The 23,030-nt window shown below is 38.3% G+C and overlaps 2 protein-coding genes across 4 annotated transcripts; one reads left to right on the top strand and one right to left on the bottom strand.

Annotated features, from left to right (window-relative positions):
• Window positions 1-7: 7 nt before the first annotated feature.
• On the bottom strand, window positions 8-22,847 carry LOC144092788 (sodium-dependent neutral amino acid transporter B(0)AT2-like). Its single transcript, XM_077625881.1, has 18 exons — window positions 22,650-22,847; window positions 21,648-21,723; window positions 21,422-21,569; window positions 15,249-15,363; window positions 11,688-11,856; window positions 11,011-11,255; window positions 10,803-10,921; window positions 4,780-4,963; window positions 4,542-4,699; window positions 4,360-4,480; window positions 4,113-4,288; window positions 3,796-3,906; window positions 3,478-3,719; window positions 2,811-2,994; window positions 2,550-2,751; window positions 2,316-2,475; window positions 975-1,137; window positions 8-898 (listed from the first exon to the last, which is right to left on the bottom strand). The coding sequence occupies exons 7-18, from the start codon at window positions 10,803-10,805 to the stop codon at window positions 686-688; spliced, it is 1,917 nt and encodes a 638-aa protein (XP_077482007.1). The 5' UTR covers window positions 10,806-10,921; window positions 11,011-11,255; window positions 11,688-11,856; window positions 15,249-15,363; window positions 21,422-21,569; window positions 21,648-21,723; window positions 22,650-22,847; the 3' UTR covers window positions 8-685.
• eps8l1b (EPS8 signaling adaptor L1b) lies at window positions 8,733-22,217 on the top strand. Of its 3 annotated transcripts, none has more exons than XM_077625878.1 (19): window positions 8,733-8,829; window positions 10,906-10,956; window positions 11,032-11,190; window positions 11,723-11,872; window positions 11,945-12,021; window positions 15,105-15,217; window positions 15,282-15,328; window positions 15,412-15,538; window positions 16,175-16,263; window positions 16,341-16,415; window positions 17,843-17,991; window positions 18,235-18,379; window positions 19,080-19,111; window positions 19,190-19,295; window positions 19,359-19,484; window positions 20,098-20,251; window positions 20,317-20,482; window positions 21,443-21,575; window positions 21,664-22,217. In XM_077625878.1, the coding sequence occupies exons 2-19, from the start codon at window positions 10,927-10,929 to the stop codon at window positions 21,748-21,750; spliced, it is 1,965 nt and encodes a 654-aa protein (XP_077482004.1). In that variant the 5' UTR covers window positions 8,733-8,829; window positions 10,906-10,926; the 3' UTR covers window positions 21,751-22,217. The 3 variants fall into 3 exon arrangements, with proteins under 3 accessions (XP_077482004.1, XP_077482006.1, XP_077482005.1); XM_077625880.1 differs by having other exon boundaries at window positions 19,083-19,111; XM_077625879.1 differs by lacking the exon at window positions 8,733-8,829 and having other exon boundaries at window positions 10,510-10,956.
• Window positions 22,848-23,030: the final 183 nt, after the last annotated feature.

The raw sequence follows: 23,030 nt of genomic DNA on the forward strand, positions 1-23,030 counted from the left end.
ACAAAAATCATTTTTAAAAATCAGTTTTAATGAGGAAAATGTTTCCATAAAAACATTACACAAAGGAATTTTAGTTTCTGTACACTGTACAAAATGAACTGTGCATGACAAAACATTTAAAAACCCGCTTTACAGAATTGAAGCATATGTTCACAAAATTATAATAAAAAAATGGCAATCTATTTAAACTGATTTGACAGGAACCATCAAGTATATATAAAAATTTCCTTCGGATGTCAAATGAAAATCGCTGAGATCTTCAAGGAAGACCATTGATAAATACTGGTAAACATTTGGATCAATAAGGCCCATGTGTTGAATTCATATTAAGAGATGTTTGAAAGGCTCTTGTTAACTATTTACATACTTACATTATCACGATCTAAATGATCACGGATGATGTTTCTGTGCCATTGACGGCGATAGATGTCTGATCCGTTCAACCTACCCTTCCAGTTCAAACTGATAAGACGTCTATCGCTGTTAATGGGGGAGAACAAGCAACAAAACGAAAGTGAGCAATCTGAAATTGCAGAACATGTATACTGCAGGTGTCAAATACCAGTAAGTGGGGGAACAGATAGCCTATTCATTTACAAAACAAATGTAAATGATTTTTTTTTTAAAATTAAATATTCGTTATGGTGTAGCTGAGTATCACTAGTCACTTAGATAGTGACACTGATCACGCATCACCACCATTCCATTGGCTGGAAGGTGCCATTTCTGTCATGGGCGTTTCCGACTTAGTGCTAACAATCGTGTACACTTTGGATGAGATTTTATCCCGCGCATAAGTGTAGATGAAGCCCAATGGGACGGGCAGCATGGCAAATATGATGAGTAACGCCAAGACGGCCAGAGCCCAGCCGGGATACGCTTCGGCAATCTCGGAACGCTGAAGAAAAAGGAAACTCAAAATAAAAACAGACAAATAGCGTTGACTTTGGGAACTTGAATGTAACTGTTCTTACCTTGTCTTCATTCCAAACCATGTAAGTGGGCACTTTGAGGAACATTTGGATGGTCGTAGCTCCAAGTAGAGCTAACATGGCTAATTGACATATGTACTTCCAAAGGTACTTGTAGGCCACTGACGGGCGCCAACCTAGCATTGCTTCTATATCGTCCAAGAACCTGAAACAAGATGTTAAATGGTGGCTTCCGTGTACTGTGTTTTGCCACTACATTTTACCTCACTTTAACAACTAAGTGGCTAATTTAATTTTCGGCTTGATTTGACCGAATTTGAGAGCATTTTGAGCCGTTTGGCGATTGGAGGTATATAGACATTTTTTGCCTCCATCACGACATTTTACCGAGGAATTAACTTCCCTGGGCTCGGTTCTAATGTCCAAAGAGCTCCAGTATTTGTATTTAATCATTAAATGCTGTTTTAGGATGGATTTGACCCGATTGCTGTCATTTCACGGCTCGGTTCTGCTACATCTGCCCGCCCAAGAGTGCTTATTCCCGGGCTGACATGCCCGCCCAAAAGTGCTTATTCCTGGGCTGCCATTGACGGTAGACTAATAAATTGAGAGTGATGAGCGGCAAAGGGAAATGAATCATTGATTTTTACTATAATTTGGACAACGCCGGCGGCGGCCGGATTAAAAATCCTAACCTTTATGGCTGCGGGCCGAGGTTGAAAAACTTGTACACACACGATCCGGGGGCGGGGCAAGCGCGCGAATTCCGTTTCGGCGAACGTTTGGCGGAACGTCCATTCGGCGACCTGTCCGTCTGTCAAACGTCCGTCGGCGAAACGTCTTTAGGCGAATCATCCGGTCACAAATTTAGGGGGTTCTACAGGCTAACTTGCATTCCCATTTCATTATAATTGCTTAGCATCATGGCAACGTTTCTACTTATTAGAACACATTCGCCAATTAACAATACTCCAAGTTTAGCGAATGTAGCAGTGTGCACAACTTTAACTTTGTTATGTTTGCTGGAAAACAAGGTTCCTCCAGACTTATTGTCAAGATGACACCTATTGTGCCACTAGAGTGGAAGAAACATTTAAGGGTAACCATCCTGGTTGGATGGATTTGAAAAATTTCAGCCACTATTTGGATTGAACCATCGCTGCCAGCCATTCAGCAAAGTCTAGATACTAAATAAAATGAAAAAGCTCATACATTTTCAAAACTATTACCTGGCCTGATTTCCGATCACACGTTAAAATCGGGCCAATCCCCAGAAAATATCGCATCTCTGCTCTCTATAGTTCAGGATTGACAAAATAAAATGAAGCCAATATTGCAAAAAGATCTGGTTACGGTTCAAATTCAGTCATTTCACATCCTTACCTGTCAGCGCCATACAGCCAGGAAACGCTGAAGTTCTCAAAAACCACCACGATAATGAGCGGTAGAGTGGCCGAGTAATCGTCAAACATCATGACAAAGTAGTTCCCGCAGCGTTGAGTGAAGAGCAGGCCGATCAAGAAGCCGAGCAGGCAGCTGAAAACTGTCCCACAAATGGAAATGTTAGCACGGGAGCAAATATTTGTCATCCAACTGTGAAAAGTAAGGAAAGCGGACCTGTGAGTTTGGTCTTATTGTCTGCCAGAGTCTTGAAACGGTCGGTGAGCGGAGTCAGGATGCCTTCCATAGTGCCAAACATGGTGCTGAGGCCCAAATTGAGCAGCATGAGGAAGAAAAGCGCCGACCAGAACGGACTGCCGGGCAACAATGACATGGCCTCGGTGAAGACGATAAATACAAGGCCCGTGCCTTCCACGCCCTAAACAAAATCACGAGTCAGGTTTTGTGCGTTCGGCGTGAGGAATTTCATCACCGCACCTTCTGCATCTCCGTTTCCAAGTCACAGTCGGTGAAGTTCCCCTGGCCATGGCGTCCGTGCGCTTTGAACCAGTTCTGGTACGCCTCCACGCCCAAAGACCCGGGGTCCGAGTGGTTAAATATTGGCATCTCTGTTGGGTTCAGGAAACCATTCTGGCTCTCTGTCAACATCAGATTGACATTTCTGAGGAAAGAAAAAAGATAATACGTGTTAAAGAAACGTAACTAAACATCAGGCATATGTTCGTGTGCGGTCTTTTGGTCGCCCCGACCGCGACAACGGGCGACCAAAAGACCGGCGACAAAACAAGGTAAAACAACACGGTCTACGCATCAATAAAAGCCAACAATGGCCATGAGCAGTTTCACTGAGCCGACGTGTGAGTGTATAAGAGTTTGTATGTACATGCGTTGTCCCTTTAAGAAGCTACGTCAGTCAGGGTCTTAACAGTTCTTCACCAAAAAACAATAAAAGTCCGGGAAATTTGGAGCTTTTCTTTAGCCTAATAATTACTAGGGCATGAAGTATGACTAAATAGTAATTCGCAGTTTGTATTTAGGGAATTTGAGCAACAATTTAAATGGTAATTATCACTTACCTTCCGGGCGACCAATCGACCGTGTACCCATATGTTAAGTGTAGTGTTGTTGGGAGTTTCGAGCGTACCTCACCACGCACTCAGCCACAATCTTGTGGGCGCGGAAGCCAAGCACGGAGAACACCACCAAGGTGGCCAGCACCGAGGTGAAAAAATTGATGAGTGACACTGTATAGGCGTCCCGATGGCAGTTGTTGCTTTTGGGGTTGTAGGAAGAATACGCGATGATGGAGCCGAATCCTAAACCCAAGGCGAAGAAGACCTGCGTGGCGGCTTGGCGCCACACCTGTATGTTTCCCCAGATCTCCAGCTGGAAGGAAAAAGACAAATACGTTAGATATACGTCGAATAAAACGCTCCCCTCGATGGAAATAGTCGGGTCATACCTTAGGGTAAAACATGAAAGAGATTCCTTCCAATGCTCCTTCAAGGAGAAGACCTCGTACGAGAAAGCAGATCAGAACCACGTAGGGAAAGATGGAGGAAAAATACATCACCTGAGAAGCACATATGGGAAAATATCTCTTAGAAAGTACTTACAACACATACTGAAGTGTTTTGATAAATCCACCATGTGTCCCAAATGAACAAAGAGGGAGTTTTTCCCTGGCTTCCCATTTTTTTTGTTTCATCTAAGCCACTTGTTTACCATTTTGGCCCAAGGAATCAGCTTGTTTTGTTCATTAAGACTGTTGTCAGGCACCTTTACAGAGCTCTTGATCCCCTTGAACATTGCCAAGCACACAATGACCCAGGCGGCGAACAAACAGCCGACAATGTACGGGTTGAAGGAGCCCGTTTCGTCGATGTTGTTGGTGACATCCAAGGCTTTCCGGTACCAAAAGTAGGACGTGGTAGAGTTGGCCTCACATTTGTGAACTAAAAATAAAACAAAGTGAGGATGTTTTTCCTGAATTTCTACAATAATTGTACGCGAAAACCACACGTACCGGTTTCATTCGCCTCCTCTGGACACGTCGTCCAAGGTAAAGGTGACTGAAAGGAGTTGCCGAGGTAGAAAAGGCTCCATGCGAGGATGACGTTGTAGTACAGAGCCACAAAAAAGCACACCTAGCGAGCAAAAAAATATTGTAAAATATTATATATTTTGACGTGCGTGCCTTGAACTCACCACACAGCTAGAGTAGCCAATTCCCACCAGCCTGGGAGAGATGTACTTCCACACTCCGATGCTCCCCTGCCTGATAGCCTGACCGGCTGCCAGCTCCATGAATAACAAGGGGATACCCACAATCACCAGCATTAACACATACAGCAACAAAAATGAACCTGAAGAGATTTTTTTTTTTTTAAAAGTCAGCACATCATGCCATTCTTAAAACTGGCTTTTGAACAAATGATATTCTCACCGCCTCCATTTTGATGACACAGATATGGAAACCTCCAGACATTGCCAAGCCCGACGCTGAACCCTACTTGAGCCAAAAAGTACTCGATTTTATTGTTCCAGCCTACTCGGGCTACGGGCTCAGAAGCATCTTGATTATCATTTTCTTCACAGTGGGTCTCGACCTCCATTTGCTGTTTCTCCATCTACAATAAAAAAGACGCATAAATGGGGTCAACATCTGTCTTTCCTTCCATTACAAAATTATATAGGTTCATTCTTGTGAGGATTAAGCGGTTCAGAAAATGAATGAATTTTAACCATTACTTTAACGTATAGCAAATTAGACACATTAAAAAAATGGAAAACCCTCCAACACCAGAAACCTCAATTGAACTTTGCGGTTTACCATCCCCTTAAATGACTGCAAATCTACACAGATATAAAAATGTTAATTTTTTTAAGGCAATTTATATTTTTATTTGAATAAGACGAAATTCAGACCAACGTCACTTCCCAGCATCTTCTCTAAACATCGTAATAATACATGAGCGTAAATTCATTGTTTGACTAAACTACATCGACAAAAAAAACACGTATACCAGACTAACCTGTAAACCAGTGAGCACCAGAGTTGGAGTTGTAGAAAAACTAAAGATAAAGACTAAAAATGTCGAAAAATAAGGAAAAGATAAAATCTTGAAGGGGGGCACACGTGTGGCTATTTCTTCGGACAACGTCGATTAAAAAATAGAAAACCTTATTTAGTTGAAAACATATTGGAAATGTGCGCTAGTTGTAAAATTACACGATAAACGACAACGGAATAAAATAAAGTAACTAAAAGCCTGTATTTTTTTTAAAACTACCGCATTTTTTCAACCGTCTCACCTAAAAGCGTGCTGCTAACCTCGCCTACGTGCTGCGTTTATATACACTGGAAACTATCGTCACTTTCGATTGTAATTCTGCCTAAAGCACTTTTGTCAAAAACTAATGTGTCACCGATGTACATGTAACACCACAAAGACTAACCGTCTTTTCAGCTTCCCCCTTTTAATTAGGATTTCCTTCACAATGCAAACCCAGAGGGTTGATTTCCTACATCAAAGTTGTACGTGAATGCATCACGTCACATAGGAATGATTATTACGTAAGCAAGTGAACACATGCTATACCAACATCAACAAGGAAAAAATATTGAAATATTCATTAGAAATAAAATATTAAAATTGACACTTTTTTTTTAGACTTTTAGAATTTTAGCGAGTTCTTTTACGTTGCGAACATTTTCTTACAATGGCGCTCCTCCAAAACCCGTCAACTTTTCCCATATTTTTGTTTATTACGTATTAACAATCCAGTGACTCTTAACACTAACGCGTAAACTGATTGAATAGTTGGTAACTATCACGTCCGATTATCAACCAGAAATGCTCGTGGCTCTCCAAAAATGTAATTTAAAAAATATACTATATGCTATGTGCAGTGGATAATGTGTAAACACCAGCACGCGCTCATTAGCATCGCCACGCACACTCGTGCCACGTATGCCCCACTCAGTCAAAACAGCCCCTAAAAAGTCCAACATTAAGGGCGATGCACTTGAACTCACCATACGCGATATATTGCCGACGCGTGGACGCATTTAAAAGTCATAAATAGTACCTGAGTTTTGAGGGGAAAAAAGTTCTTAAATCAAAAAGTCAAGAATTGGCGTTGTTTGCTGCCACTTCTTCCAACTCCGCCTATCTATCCCCTTCATTGGTGCACAAGGGAGGCTTGCCGACCGTGAAAAATAAAACCTTAAAATAACTTCAAATTTCATTCTCATTAAAAAGCACATTGGGGTTCTCAGAAAGAAAGCATACTGAACTTAATATTGTTTTTCCTATTTAAAGTTTTTTACTAAATGTGAATCAAACTGACTAAATTTAAAATAAGAATACACATGTTTAACTTTTGAATTTTCTAAATAAATATCATTTTGATCAAATAAAATAGAGAAAATACTTTTATATATATATTTTTCAAATTCTGAAACTAAATAAACAATATAAATATGCAAAATAAATTTGCAATACAATTTCAACCAAGTAAATCAATACATTTAAAAAAGAATATTTGCTGTTCTTTTACTTCTAATTATTTCTTTAAATAAATAATTAAATACAAATGTTTAAATAAATATATTTAAAAAGTGAATATTTGCTGTTTTTCTCATTTTAAAGCAAATATAATAGCAATTCATTCAATTAAAAAGTAAAAGGGAATTTGTTATTCACAAAAAAATATTAAACAATGTCTTGATATGATAAATTGACCATCAAAAATAATTTTTAACTAGACATTTTTGCAGTCAATCACAATTCAAGTGCTTATACAACTAATGTTTCCAAAGTGTGTGTATACATGAGGTGTGTTTGTCATGAGGGTGTTTCCCTTGCTGAGTCATTTTTTCAAAACTAAAGAAATATACATACATTGTGAATTCCAATTCAAATAAGTTTGTCACTAACAGACGTCCAATCCACTTGATCTTGACGTCTAGTCCCGTAATGGCCAATAAATGATCACTGACGGACCATGACTCCCACTAGTAAACGACCCAATACATTTGAACTCGGAGGGCTTGCTGCCAGCCGTCCAAGTACTACTACTACTAGTAGTTGTTGTAGTAGTAGTTGTAGTAGTAGTAGTAGCAGTAGGAGTAGCAGTAGGAGTAGTAGCAGTAGTAGTAGCAGTAGTAATAGTAGTAGTAGTAATTGTAGTAATAGTAGTAGTAGTAGGAGTAGTAATAGTAGTAGTAGTAGTAGTAGTTGCAGTAGTTGCAGTCGTAGTAGTTGTTGTTGTAGTAGTAGTAGTAGCAGTAGGAGTAGCAGTAGTAGTAGTAGTAGTAGTAGCAGTAGTAGTAGTAGTAGCAGTAGTAATTGTAGTAGTAGTAGTAATAGTAGTAGTAATAATAGTAGTAGTAATAGTAGTAGTAGTAATAGTAATAGTGGTAGTAATAGTAGTATTAATAGTAGTAGTAGTAGTAATAGTAGTAATAGTAGTAGCAGTAGTAGTAATAGTAATAGTAGTAGTAGTAGTAGTAGTAGTAGTAGTAGTACTGTAAGTATTAGTCTAGGGCGGCCAGGTGGCGCAAGTGGTTAGTGCGTCGGGTTCACAGTGGGGGACCTGGGTTCAAATCCAGGTCGGTCCACCTGTGTGGAGTTTGCATGTCCTCCCCGGGCCTGTGTGAGTTTTCTCCAGGTACTCTGGTTTCCTCCCATATTCCAAACACATACATGGTTGGCTGTTTGGACACTCTAAATTGCCCCTAGGTATGAGTGTGAGCATGACTGGTTGTTTGTCTCCTCGTGCCCTGCGATTGGCTGGCCACCGATTCAGGCTGTCCCCCGCCTCTGGCCCGAAGTCAGCTGGGATAGGCTCCAGCACCCCCCACAAACCTAGTGAGGATAAAAATTAGAAAATGAGATGCACTGAGTATTACAGTCTCTTAAATCTTAAGATAAGATATACTGCACTCCCATGCTCCATTGGTAGACATCCAATAAACTGAACAGGCAGTGAATGAAAATTTGTTCATTCAATTATTTTATGAATAATAATGAAGCAAACAAACAAACAGTAATTTGCTCCAAGACTGCCCCGTTCAAATGGATTGGACGTTTACTACCGAAATCGGCAGCTAAACTGTTACCGCGTCCATCGCAAACATGTGGGACATTGGACATCTATCGCCGTCAGTGGCAGCCAATGGATTAAATCCAGGAAACACCAATCACAGGTTCTCTGCAGCTTTCGCAGCGTCATCACTTTCCCACTAAGATGTCGCCCTTAGCTACAAGCAAATATGAGTCAACACCACACACAAGATGAGTTCACAATTCCAGTGAGGACGGGCAGGGCAAGTTATGATGTGAACTTCAAAAGTTGACACACCCCTAAAAAAAGCATTCAGGGGCGTGTCCTACTTTACCTAACCCCCTACCTGCACTTAAAACGGGCATACTTTCATTGAATAACGCATTCTAAGTTTACATTGAGAATAAAATACCGGATACCTGTGGTAAGTTGATGAAATGTATTTTTTGAAAGTTAGCGTTGAGGTGAACTTGTACACACGTCACACGTTTATGTTTACTTAGTTGTGCTTTGCTAGCCGGGCATTACATAACATTTTTTGTCCTGCAAGAGGTGTGACATTTTAGTTGGAATTTTTTGTTTAATATTTACTGACGTTAGTACCGTAAAAAGGTAAATGACAAAGTATTATTAAGAAACAAAAAACAGAAGTAGAAAAGGATATTGCAATCAAAAATATCACCCTCATGGTGTGAGTTTTGTCATAAGTAAAAACATTTTGGTCAGAAATTTTAAAAAAGTGAAATGTATAAAATGTTTTCATTATTTGAATGAAGTGAATGGGCAACATTGTAATTGAAGGAAACAATCAGATTTTTTGGGGGGGGGCTTTGGTCAGAGTGAACAAGTGGAAATTGTCGACTGTTTTCATCAATTTCATCAGACTGAAGATGGATACATTTTAAACTGCAGTTTTAAATGTCAAATTATCAAAGGGGTGAATTGTAAAATGTGGAATCTTTGCAGGCGACAGTGGGAGATAATGTCAGATTTTGGTTGAAAATAAATCATTTTGTCAAAATGCAAAGTGTAAATTGTTGTACTAATATGTTGGTAAATATTTTGTAAAAAATGCATGTAAAAATTGGTTCCGTAAGGAGGCAAATATGGTAACCTCTTTTTTATATGTGTCAATTGATTGGAATGGAAATTCTTCAAAAAAATTAAAATAAATAAATAAATTTTGGTCAAAAATGATAACCATGTGAGTCACATAAAAACAGAAAGCAAAGTCTGGCATTCTCAGTTAACGGGAGTATTCAACATTTATAACCGTCAATGACAGGAAAGGAGTTATTAGCATAATTAGCATTTTTTTCTATGTTTCTATTCTTGTAAAACCAACAAGAGTGATACTGGTGAATCTGGTGGGGTTGCGATGATCTCTAAAAATAGGGTAGACAGTAAGATAGCGCCCCGTCGTCAAACCGGTTGGACATCTGACTTGCATTTTGAAATTCCTGGTTAGTGTTTGATTTTTGGCAGTGGTTCCTTATCCGGTAACCGGTCAAATAGTCCCAGGGGCTATTTAGCCGGTAACCTATTATTTAACATTGAGTGAATAGGGGATTTTCTAAACCATTCCACCAATCTTATTGAAATTTGATGTGTTATTGCCAATTGATAGATTTTAACATTAGGTGAATAGGGATTTAATGACTATTATTTAAGCAGTGGCTCCGCAGCCGTAGTTTCTTACTATTTACCTCACGCAGAATTCTTACCGGCTAAATAGCCATATGGGGCCATATAGGCTATTTGACCGCTTAACGGCTAAGGAGCCACAGCCTGGATTTTTCTAACATTCATTCATTGTTTTTTTCTTCACTAAGATGTATAGTAGAAATAATAGGGGTGATCCTACTTGGCGGTCTTTTCATTATCGCAGACATGTCTGGTCTATGTTATCTGCGATATTTGAGGGATTACTGTGATCATTAATGAATTGCAAGCAATGTTCCCTCTAATTTACACCAGTATCACACCTGCCATTACCAGATGTCTACTAGATATAAATGATTTAGTAATAATAAAATGTAATGATTAATATCTATGAATGGGCGGCCCAGCGGATGAGTGGTTCACGCGTCGGCCTCACAGCAAAAAAAAAGGGATTTTATTTTGTGCGCTCCATATGATTTGCTGTGCGCAGAGAAGACGAGAGTAGTGCACAATTGCACACGCGCGCAGCTTAGAGGGAACATTGATTGCAAGTACCCACAATTTTTATTTATTTAGCGATTGAAATTTCTAACAGAATTTTTAAAAACAGCAAATATTCTCTTAGTTTTAGTTTGTAATTTAAAATAGCAAAACCAGTTATATTATCTCCTGTTATATATATTTTTTTAATCCAAGAATTCTCAAAGATTTCCCACGGGTAAAAGTTGTACAAACCATGATCCATGACAGATTGTTACACGTTGGCTGCCGACTCTCCCAGTCCAAACAGATTGTCCATCTTCAAGTTGCAAATCAGTAACAATGTTCTCCTCCGCAGTGAACGCACGGCCCTCCTAAAATGACAAATCTCAAATGTTATTGCGTCAAGGTGAGTTTAAAGTCAAAGAGTATTTATGCGGGGGTGCTGTTGTTAATGACTGACTGATTTGTGATGTTCTTCCAGCACCTGGTCACCTTCTCCCTCCAGAAAGGAGACGTGAAGACCGTGGAGGAGGCGCAGACTCGCCTGCTCCAGCTGGCACAAAGCGACAAACTGTGGAGTCAGCGGATGTTGCTGGATCTCGGACCAAAGGCCGTTTATCTGCGAGACATCCAAACTGATGTGGGTAGATGTCATAGACAAGGTTCAGGGGTTCAGATCCGGCCCGCCAAAATAAATCTTGCATCCTGTAGGGTTCAATGAAATGGTGTAAAATTGCCCCATAGAATATGAATGAATATAAACGTAAAAAAACATTAATAAAAAGGATTATTCACTATTACTACTATTTTTTTTCTTTAAAATTGATAGTGCAAAATACAATGTAAAGTGAACATAATATTTACAGTTGTTTTTCTTAAAAAATGAAATGTAAATACGTTTTTCCTTTTTGAGGAATACAAAAACAATCCATATTAAAAGTGACTATTTAGTTTTTTTCTAAATACATCAAATCTAACTTAAATATGAAGAATAAAAAAACCTACAAATTAAGTGAAAAAAATATGACAATGTTTTGAATGTTTGTCAATGGCAACCCATAAATAAGTCCATCAGTCCTAGTTAACGCTACAAAGATGATTTTGACATTGTTGTCAGACATTTAGCCGTTTCTTTACCTCCAATGATTAAACCCAGTCGCACCATCTTGCAGGAGGAGCTGGAGAACTACCCCTACAAGTCCATCTTTCGCTGCGACGCCATCCACTCCCAGGAGCTCTTCCCGTCCCTCCTCCTCCTGGTGTGCCAAAGCGTCCACGAGAAGAAACCGGAAATCCTCTTCTTCGACTGTGAGAACAAGAAGGCGAGTTCCGAATTAAAACCGTGTTCGCATGTCACTCAAGGCACTCTGGTTTGAATATCGTGACGGTCGCAGGCGGAACAAATCTGCGAGAACATCACGCAGGCGGTTTCCAAGTCTGGCAGGAGTAACGACAGTCCCGGTCCAATCAGGTAAACAGACTACGGCAGGAGTGTCAGACTCGGTCGGGTTGGTTCGCGGGCCGCTTTAACGTCAACTTGATTACACGTGGGCCGGACCATTTTAGATATAATATTTAGATTTTTTTAAATAAATGGTTTAAAAGAAGTGGGTTAAATGGCCTGAATATTCAGTTTTTTTATAGATCTAAAACAATGTTTATTTTAGCTTTTTTTAAATATATTTTTAGATTTTACAAAATGATTTTTGAACTAAAAACACAGAAAAAAATGATTAAAAAATTACAATTATTGATTTAAAAGGAAGAAGAAATTTAATATACATCTATACTACTCTTCGTTTTAATTTGATCCTAAAACAGAAAGTCAGCACTCATGATTTACATTCCTGGGCCACACAAAATGATGCGGTGGGCCAGATTTGGCCCCTGGGCCGCCACTTTGACACATGTTATTTAGAATGTCGTGCGAGTAGTGAGTATCCAGAGAAAAAAAACCCAAACAGGGAGAACAAAGGAAGGTCTCACAAGTATTATATATACAGATAGATACATATACATATGTGCTAGTGCTAGTACTATGCTGCTTCTGTTTACACTGGATCGCTTTAGGTTGCAGCACTACTTGATCCAATTACCCTTTCTGTCAATTTCATGTCAATTGAAAAGGAAAGATGCTGTCCTATATTTTCTCCAAATAATTCAAAATGTTCATCATTGCTATATCAATATATAAAACAGCTCAGATAGAGCACTACTATGAAATGAGCCCGTCTGTCCCTTCGGTGTCCATTTGCAGTTTCGTCGCTAACAATCCGCTGCGGCCAGAACACGCTGAATCAAAGCGGCGCCACAGTTACTGACGGTGTGTGCGTGTGGTGAGGGAGGAAGGGAAGTGTAAACAGCTGACAGAAACCGACCTGTTCTACCGGTCCGCGCATAACTGGAGAAGGTGTGACACATACACACACCCGGCCATTGTGGCAAAAGGAGCGACGGACCTGGGAGTAGTTTTCGGGGGGCTCGGTTTTGGATTACCCATGACCTCTTGTCAAATTATTTGAAAGGATTGGTAGAAGGACAGAGAAGTCGGTAAGCAAGATTTATAGAGCTACTTCCGAGCGTGGGGATCATTCAAATGCAATCGCTGGAAGGTAATTCCATCCGTGGGCTGAGACTTTCGATCAAGGATTGTTGAATATTTGAATTTTGTGGCCATTACATCATTGAAATTGAATTGTAAATCAGTATCAGTGGCAGGTAGAACTATGACAAATGCTGGAAAGTATAACTAAGCGGCACTTGTTGTTGCTGAAAAAGAACGATTTTATACCAAATATGTGAGGAATTAAGATAAAATTGTTGATTTTCAAGTTTTGTGACATTTTTGTGAGCCCGGTGAGATTTATAGCTCGGCTCTAAATTCAGAAACATTGCTTGATACTTTGTTATATGTTGCAGACCACCTCACACATTTTACGTAGTGTCAGGATTAGAAAGTACACCTTGTACCATCACTTTGCTGTGAAACTGATATACATGTACCGTACAGTTTTTCTCTAATTGAGCTAAATTTGATCAATTTTTTAAGATCCATTTAAGAGTGCACTTGGAACAGAATTGAATGCTACTTGTGGGGTAACTCAGTTATTGATTAATCTATCTTTAAATCAGTCACTCAGAGAATGCCAGTTAATTTCTGAAGACATTTTCACGCAATTTAAAAAGACTGAATGGAAGAAATTCAATGCTTTTTATAAAAAACCTTTGATCAAGAGTAGTCGTTTTAAAATGTGCAAATAATTAGGGTTACAACTAATGAGTGAATATACTATACTACTATACAATACTATATAATATACTATTTATAATGAGCAGCAAATGATGAAATTGGCAGTTAATATACTACATTTACAAACATGGAAAAATCAAGGGCTGCAATACATCCTTTTTTAAAATTGAATTATTGATTTTTTAGGTTAATCTAAAAATAGTTCATTCATTGGAACATTTCAAGATAAGTCACATGCTATATTTTCAAATTGGAAGTAATCAAGGCAGACACTAATTATTATTTCAATGATAGATTGACGCTTCATTTAATTTTAGATTAATCGACAAATCACTTTTAGGTCATTTGCTGCCATTAACGATGAATGAATGTTAAAATTCTAAATTTTCAAATAGGAAATCATAATGGCAGAAACAAAATATTAAATGAATCACAATGAATCCTTGATTTTTTTATAGATTAATCCACAAATCACACAAACTCTTTGGACATCATTGATGCCATTAAAATGCTACATTCTAAAAAAATATATCATTGACGTTGCACCTAATTGTTATTTTTACTTTAAAATAATCAAAAACTTGCCCTAACTGCCATTAACAGTGAAATCGAAAAATGATTTTCAAATAGAGAATATGGTAGGTTCCAACTAATTATTTCCATCATAGGATTTATCCACACGAACTCATTGGTCGCCATTAATGTCGACAATCATTGATTTATCTAGTTCACATGTGTCAAAGTGGCGGCCCGGGGGCCAAATCTAGCCCGCCGCATCATTTTGTGTGGCCAGGGAAAGTAAATAATTTCTGTTTTAGGATCAAATTAAAATGAAGAGTATAGATGTATATTAAATTTCCTGATTTTCCCCCTATTAAATCAATAATTGTAATTTTGTTATCATTTTTTTCTGTGTTTTTAGTTCAAAAATCATTTTGTAAAATCTAAAAATATATTTTAAAAAAGCTCAAATAAACATTGTTTTAGATCTATAAAAAACGGAATATTCAGGGCTTTTAATCCAGTTCTTTTAATCCATTTATATAAAACAAATCTAAATATTATATCTAAAATGGTCCGGCCCACGTGAAATCAAGTTGACGTTAAAGTGGTCCACGAACCAACCCGAGTCCGACACCCCTGATCTAGTTTGACCAGATGAATCGACAAATCACATTAACTTTACAAGACAGCAGGGGAAATTTATGCCCCGCATGCGAAGGTCACCCGCAGTGCTGACTCGGCATCTGTTGGCATTATGAAACTTCTTCTTTTTTTTTACCCTTGCGGTACCTCCATTTTAGAATTTCCCGGAACGACGTGGACATGATGGACCCTTACGGTATCCCGAGCCACCCCATCGCACGGGCTCCTAACCCCCCGCCCAATAATCCCCCACCTTACCCGGGACCTCGAGGTGGGCAAAGGTGATTTTGGACACTTTTTACCTTGCATTTTGCTGAATGTGACCATTTTTCTAGTCAACGGGGGTCCAGACATCTCTTTACTGCGAGCCGAGAGAGAAGTGGTACGTCTCCGGCCTTTCCGCCGTGTTCTCGCCACCTGTAAACGGCGAGGGGAGTGTTAGAATAAGCATTTCCTGTTCCTCAGGGCATTCTTAATCACTGCTTCGATGACATTGAGAACTTCATGTCCAAACTGCAGCAGACGGCCGAGGCCGCCATTGTGCTCAACCAAAGGAAGAAGAAAAAGAAAAGCAAAAAACTGAGTGCGGAAGGTGGGTTTTCACTCTTCATGATGTGCCCCGCCTGGTGCCTATAGTTGGCTGGGATGGGCTCCAGCACCCCGCGCGACCCTTGTGGGGATAAGGGGTACAGAAAATGAATGAATTGTTAGAATGATTATTTTATATCATTGTGAAAAAAAATCTTATTTATTCATTTAAAAATAAATGAAGGAATTTAATCTTTTTAGTTAAAAAAAATGAATATAAATAAACATGTTTTAATTCTCATTATTATTACAGGCAGGCTAATTTTTTAATTTAAAAATATTTTATGTATTTACTTGCTCTTGTACCAGGTGCTCATTGTGAATGAGTAATTGATTTTACCTGGTGAAAAAAAGGTACTATTACTAGAAAATATTAAAATCTAAATAAAATATTCTATTACTTTTTTTAAATATATTTTTCACATTTAATTAAAGAACCGCAGTCATTTTTTTTACTGTACTACTTAACGTTTTAAACTTTTATTAATATTTTTAACTGAAAACATTGTATATTGATTGATATATTTCAAAATACTCTTTACATGAACAAAAAAGTAAGTATTGACAAGCAAGCAGATGATGTTCTAACTAAGTCAACACATTTAAATTTGGTATTTTTTCAATCTTATTGTTTCCAAAGAGGATCTACTCACGATGAAGGCCAGGCCACCACCTGAGGATGAATTTGTGGATATCTTCCAGAAATTTAAATATTGCTTCAGTCTTTTGGTTTGTATTCGAGCTCAACGCCTACTTTGAAACTACTTTGAACTGTTTTTTTAACGTGAACTTGTTTTTCTGCATAGGCACGTTTGAAATCCACCATAGCCAGTCCTTCCTCAGAGGAGCTTGTTCATTATGTATTCAAACCTTTGGATATGGTGAGTGAATATTTCATCTATTTTCACTACTACTAGTAGTAGTAGTAGTAGTAGTAGTAGTAGTAGTAGTAGTTGCGGTAGTAGTAGTAGTAGCAGCAGCAGCAATAGTAGTAGTAGTAGTTGTAGTAGTAGTAGCAGTAGTAGTAGTTGTTGTTGTAGTAGTTGTAGTAGTAGTAGTAGTTGTGGTTGTAGTAGTAGTTGCAGTAGTAGTAGTAGTTGTAGTAGTAGTAGTAGTAGCAGCAATAGTAGTAGTAGTAGTAGCAGCAGTAGTAGTTGTAGTAGTAGTAGCAGTAGTAGTAGTTGTTGTTGTAGTAGTTATAGTAGTAGTAGTTGTAGTAGTAGTAGTAGTTGTAGTAGTAGTTGTAGTAGTAGTAGTAGTTGTAGTAGTAGTAGTTGTGGTTGTAGTTGTAGTAGTAGTTGCGGTAGTAGTAGTAGTAGCAGCAGCAGCAATAGTAGTAGTAGTAGTTGTAGTAGTAGTAGCAGTAGTAGTAGTTGTTGTAGTAGTTGTAGTAGTAGTAGTAGTTGTGGTTGTAGTAGTAGTTGCAGTAGTAGTAGTAGTTGTAGTAGTAGTAGTAGTAGCAGCAATAGTAGTAGTAGTAGTAGCAGCAGTAGTAGTTGTAGTAGTAGTAGCAGTAGTAGTAGTTGTTGTTGTAGTAGTTATAGTAGTAGTAGTTGTAGTAGTAGTAGTAGTTGTAGTAGTAGTTGTAGTAGTAGTAGTAGTTGTAGTAGTATATATATATATATATATATATATGTAAATTCAACTTTATTTTGTTTAAAAACATATTTTTTGTCAAAAAACAAGTGAAGATTATGTCTATTTAAATGTTCTCTTAAACTATTTTTAAAATAACAACAAAACATGTTTGTATTTGAATCATAGGACTGTTTTGTACATGAACAATTGTTATAATTTTTTTAACATGACACTCTTATGCAACCCATAAAAATATGCCAAACAAAAAACATTTTTATTAAATAGCTTATTTGTCTTCTGTTCTTCAAATCTTGACATTTTGTCAATAAACTTTTGTTTGTATTTTTTGTGAGGGAAACTATGATTCATGGTGGCACTTTCTTTGGTCCAAAAAAAATTTATTTCAACATTTTAGGGTATGAAAAAATACTTTTGTAAGCTTTGTGGCAAAAATATCAATCTCAGAAAATTTCCCTTTTCAATGAGAATACCGTTAAAATAAAACGTGAAGAAAAATACCCTGGCTCGTAAAAGGAGCGCTAAAGGGTTAAAAACGGCCCCCGGGAATATTCCATGACTCTCGCTCGGCGTGCCAGATAAAAGAATCTGGTGATTCACCCCGTATATATTTAGCTTTTAGTCCAGCAAGGTATGAAAAGGCAGGCTAAGCCTTATCAGAAGCAGCCTGCCAACACTGACCGGTTTGTTTGTCTTATCTGGGTGTGTCCAGATGGTGAAGACCACCGGGGGCCCGGCTCTGGCCGCCTCCGTGTCCAGCCCCGCCCTGACCGGCGCCGCCGTGTCCCTGCTGCAGGACAACCTGGACGCCGGCGAGCGGCAACTGTGGACGTCGCTGGGGCCCAACTGGACGCACTCTCGGTAGGGGAACCAATTGCGGTTTTACCCCTCACGGATCGACCATCCTAGATTTAAATATAATACTAACCCAAGTTAACAATTTTTAGATTTTGTTAACGTTTTGAAAACATTTGCAAAAAAATGTTATCCAGAGTAAGAAAAGAAATGCAAAATAAATTAATAGATACACCATAAAAATAGTGTCCCTATGGAACCTATTAACCGCGATAAACGAGGGATTACTGTTCTCGATTCTGCCGTCAGGTCGGAACTACGAGGACCCATCGCCCCGTACGAGCCCGTCTTCCTGGACGGATGGAAGCCCCAGACGTACCGGGCCGACGGGCAGGTTTGGGAGGATCCGGTCGAGGGGCAACACAAACAAGAAGCCCTAATGCTCAAGCAAGAGGTACACAATTGTCGTCTTTTAATGCCAACTTTACATATAATCATGTACAAGCACCACATGCATGAAAGAACGCTCATTCGCTGCCACTCTCCCACTTCAAATCGATTGGACGTCTATCATTGTCACTCGAAATAGTTGTCAACTATTTTGCCAAATGGTCACAATGGCTGTCCAAGCAATTGATTTTTAATTTATGAATATTTTTTGTTTTCTTTAAGAATGTCATTTTCCAAAATATAATTATTTATTGTTGCTTTCTTTTTTTTTAAAGAATAAAATACAAAATACAAATATTTTTTTTGCTTTTGCTTTAGTTAAAAAACTGGAATAAATATTGAATGCAAACAAGGAACAGTAAATAATCTTTCCAAAATAAAATGTTAATAAAAATCTTTACTTTTGTTTTCATTGTTATTTATGTGAAGACGATATACAAATTCTTAATGTTAAAAAAAAGAAAGAAGGAAAATGACTAGAAATTGATTTCAGAATAAGAAACCATTTTTTTTAAATGAATAATAATCCTTGCTTTATCATTTTTAATATTTTAAGTAAAGTTTTAAAATAAACAAAGCAGAGAGTATCTTAAGGTATTTTTTTTTAAACAACAGTCCATTGACGGACTGTCAGTCACAGCTTAAAAATATCAAACATTAGTCTTCGTTAAAGACGGTCAATAAGATATTTCTGTTTTCTACAGCAGGAGATGGACAGACACATTGGCGACGAAATGTAAGTCCTCCTCAAACTGTCTTGTTCCATAAAAACAAACCATTTCACGGCATTAACTCCCCCCTTACCCCACTACAGAGACAATACCGGCCCCCCAGACCCAGAAAAAGTCTACAGCTGCAGTTACGACTTCATCGCCAGGAACAACACTGAGTTATCGGTTCAACAAGGGGAGACGCTGGAGGTAATCCAAAGCTTCTTTTATTGTGAAACCAGCCCATTTCTACTTCCTATCTGTGCAAAACAGGTACTGGAGTCATCTAAGCGCTGGTGGAAGTGTCGCAATCGTTTCAACCAGGTGGGCTTTGTCCCCTTCAACATACTGGAGCCCATCGAACACGTGGAGAGTCCCGCCACGACAAAGCCGCCCCCAGTAAGAAGCTCACAAATTATCTTGACTCGCAGGCTGCCAAAAAGTGTTTTCATTTTTATTTTATTTTGCTTTTTTTTAATGGAGGTGACTTTGTTCCCAGTTTTTTAAATTTTAGATTTATAATTTAATTTGAATTACTATGTAAAAAATATATTTTTTAATTTGGAGGATCTAATTAAAAAATGAAAATGTTACTTTTTGTCACTTTCAAAATAAGTGGAAAAAAACTACAAAAATTCTTATGGCACTTTAATAAGTTTTTTTTTAAATATTCAGTTTTTCCTTTTTTTAATTTAAAAAAAGAAAACGTATCAGTATTTTTATCCATGAATATTTCATTTTTTTCTATTATTTTGTAAACCAAACAAACAAAATAGGGAAAATGGCAACTACCGTATTTTCACGACTATAAGGCGCACCGCATTATAAGGCGCACCGCATTATAAGGCGCACCCTCAAAGAATGACATTTTAATTTTTTTCCATATATAAAGCACACTGGATTATAAGGCGCCCTGTCTATTTTGGAGAAAATGTAAGACTTAAGTGTGCCTTATCCTTATAGTCATGAAAATACAGTATTTTTATTTGTTTTGGGGAATTTTCTCATTTAGGCTCCAGCCCCGCCTCCAACACCGCTCGCCAAGACTTTCACCCCCGCCGCACCCCCCCTGCCCGCAATACGGCACAATCCGTCAGTCCAACGCGTACCACACAGCGTGCCCGCCTACAACCCGCAAAGACCCGCCGTAGAGGAAAATGATAAAGGTAGGTGAACGGTGGGGCGTTTGCGGGACTCTTTTGGGTATACGGCTTATTGTGTGGACTTTCAGTCATGTTGGTGAACGACGAGCTGCTCCAAAGGCTCACCAGCGGGAAAGCGGCCAATAGCAAGCCTCTCCTCATACCTCGATCGGTGGAAACCTCGCTCCCGCTAGACTATCACTCCCGTCCTGAGGAAGTGGGATCGTGGTTGGCGGGAAAAGGATTCAGCGAGCCGTGAGTGGAAAACTATCGGATTTGGGGACGTAAAAATGGGGAACTGTTCTCCCGGGTTTTTGTAGGTCTTCTCCGGGTACTCCAGTTTCCTTCCACATCCCAAAAACATGCTTGCTAAGCTGGTTGAACACTCTAAATTGCTGCTAGCTATGATTGCCTGTCCTTTGTCTCCTTGTGCCTCGCGATTGGCTGGCCACCGATTCAGGGTGTGCCCTACTAGGTGCCTGTCGTTAGCTGGGATAGGCTCCAGCACTCCCTGCAACCCTTGAGGATAATTGGTTCAGAAAATGAATGAATGGGAAAAAAAGTTTTAGTATTTTAAGGTTATGAGTAAACATGTTTTAATGTAAAAGTTTGCGTTTTAACGTGATCGATTTTAAGTGCTGAAGTGACGAATTTTATCGTGTTTCAAAGTAAAAGTTATTTTGTTACAATAAGTTTTATTTTGACAAATTTCTGCATTTTAACACTAGAATGTATTTTTTAATTTTAGACTATTGTTTTAATTTTGACAGGATGAGTTTTCGCTTCAACTTTTCGACATTACAATTTATTCGGTTTTAAAGTAAAATACAGTTGCATATTTTTTACAATATAAACATTCCAATTCATTGAAATGGGGAGGAGTGGCCGTGAATTCTCATCTTGCAGTGCCATTGCCGGCGCCAGACGTCCAATAAATTTTGACCAGGAGGTCTGGCGCCTTTAATGAAAGCCAGTGAGTTAAAAGCTAAGCATGTCACATAATGTGACACATTTTCAGGAATTTCGTAAAAAGTTAAAATTCCATGCAAGATTTGGAGTTTCCCCCCCCCAATATATGACATTGAAGCTTTAATGCCACCATGTGGCATCATTGGGCTATTACAACCCTTTTTAGCGTTTAAAAGCTTCTCATTATCATCCCAAGATGCTTGATCGCAGTTCAAAATGTCTTACCTCGTTTTCTCGTTCCCACAGGACGGTCAACTGTTTGGGGGTCCTGACAGGGGCTCAATTATTCTCCCTCAGCAAGGACGAATTGCGTGAAGTCATTCCGGATGAAGGTGCTCGGGTCTACAGCCAGTTGGCAGTGCAGCGGGCACTCCTGGAGGTTAGCCCAATTTATAACTCTTGACTCCATTGACTCAAATTTTTGTTCCTCATTTTTAAAACAATATATCACCTTTTCTTATCATTAGGATGCTCGAAGGACCACTGAGCTGGAGGCCGTCATGGAGAAGCAGAAAATGAAGGTGGACCTAAAATTGGAGAGCAGTACATTGTGAGCGGAAGCATCACAGATGGACTATAGAACATTATTATGAAGAAAATATACAGTATATAGCTGCAAATAGCTGAGATGGAAGCTTTTGTGTGCCAGTGTTCATTTGGACTTCATGTTTGTATTTAACGCAAATATACAAGACGCTAATTTATAGTTCTCGTGTTGATTGTAGGCTCACAGTAATATTACACAGGTAAAAATAATATTTTCTATTGTGACATTTGCATCAACAAATGATGTGCTCGTAAATGGCACTGAAACACCATTCAATGACATTTTCATGACATATTTTATCATTTAATCAGATGATTAATTCATTTTCGTCATACGTGGCGAAATATTTGCATTAGCGTTCAGGCTTGAATATTGGATAAATTACGATGTACTAGTACCATTTTATTTAAACACGGCAGAAAAGCTGTCCAAAAAACATGGCTAAAATGTATTAAACATTTGAATATGGTTTAAGTATATTCTCTTTTTATTTGATTATTTTAAGGTTAGGACTCTACCATGTTACAATTAGTCATAAACATTTAAAAATACAATAATAAAAATGAACGCATTCATCGCGTCGCTGTTCATTACAGTTCATTGATTGTTTTTTGACATTTGAATGTAAAGGCGTTTCTTAAAAACAATTAAAATATAGAGACTAAATGGGTTTATTACCTTGTAGTTGAGGTCAACAGCAATATTAAACGCGCATAACAAGGAAAATAACACGATTAAAACACGAAATATAGTACTTTTTTATCAAACGCGCCCGCTAGCTAAATGCTAACGTACGATTGATTAAAGCCTATCAATTGCTTAAGAAAATTAGCATCGTTTGGTCTCATTTAACCCTCAAAAGAAACAATATTAAAAAGTAAAAACTCAAAAAACATTTGTCCATACCACTCAATGCTCTTTGTAAACGGCCCAAAACAAGTTATATCAACAGTGACTCTTAAAATTAAATTAAAAAGATAAAAAGGCAAGTGTTCTTCTTCCGCTAATGCAGCAATCCAGCGACTTTTCTTTGAGGTGCTGCCTCCAGTGGCCATCGTGTGCAATTGCGTTGCCGTTATTTCCCCCGCACTCTTGCAATGTTGAAATGTATGTTTTTAATTTACTATTAGTATTGTTAAAGCACTTGGGGATACGCTTGTGGGAGAAAAAATGTGCTGCATTGACACTTTATGTTCTGTAAATCTTATCAAATTTTGCCAAGGACTTTGTCAGTTTTTCATGCAAATCTGATTGAACCTATTTGTTTTAAATATTAAAACTGTTCAC

Source organism: Stigmatopora argus, chromosome 18 (genome assembly GCF_051989625.1).
Source record: "Stigmatopora argus isolate UIUO_Sarg chromosome 18, RoL_Sarg_1.0, whole genome shotgun sequence".
Classification (NCBI taxonomy): Eukaryota; Metazoa; Chordata; class Actinopteri; order Syngnathiformes; family Syngnathidae; genus Stigmatopora; species Stigmatopora argus.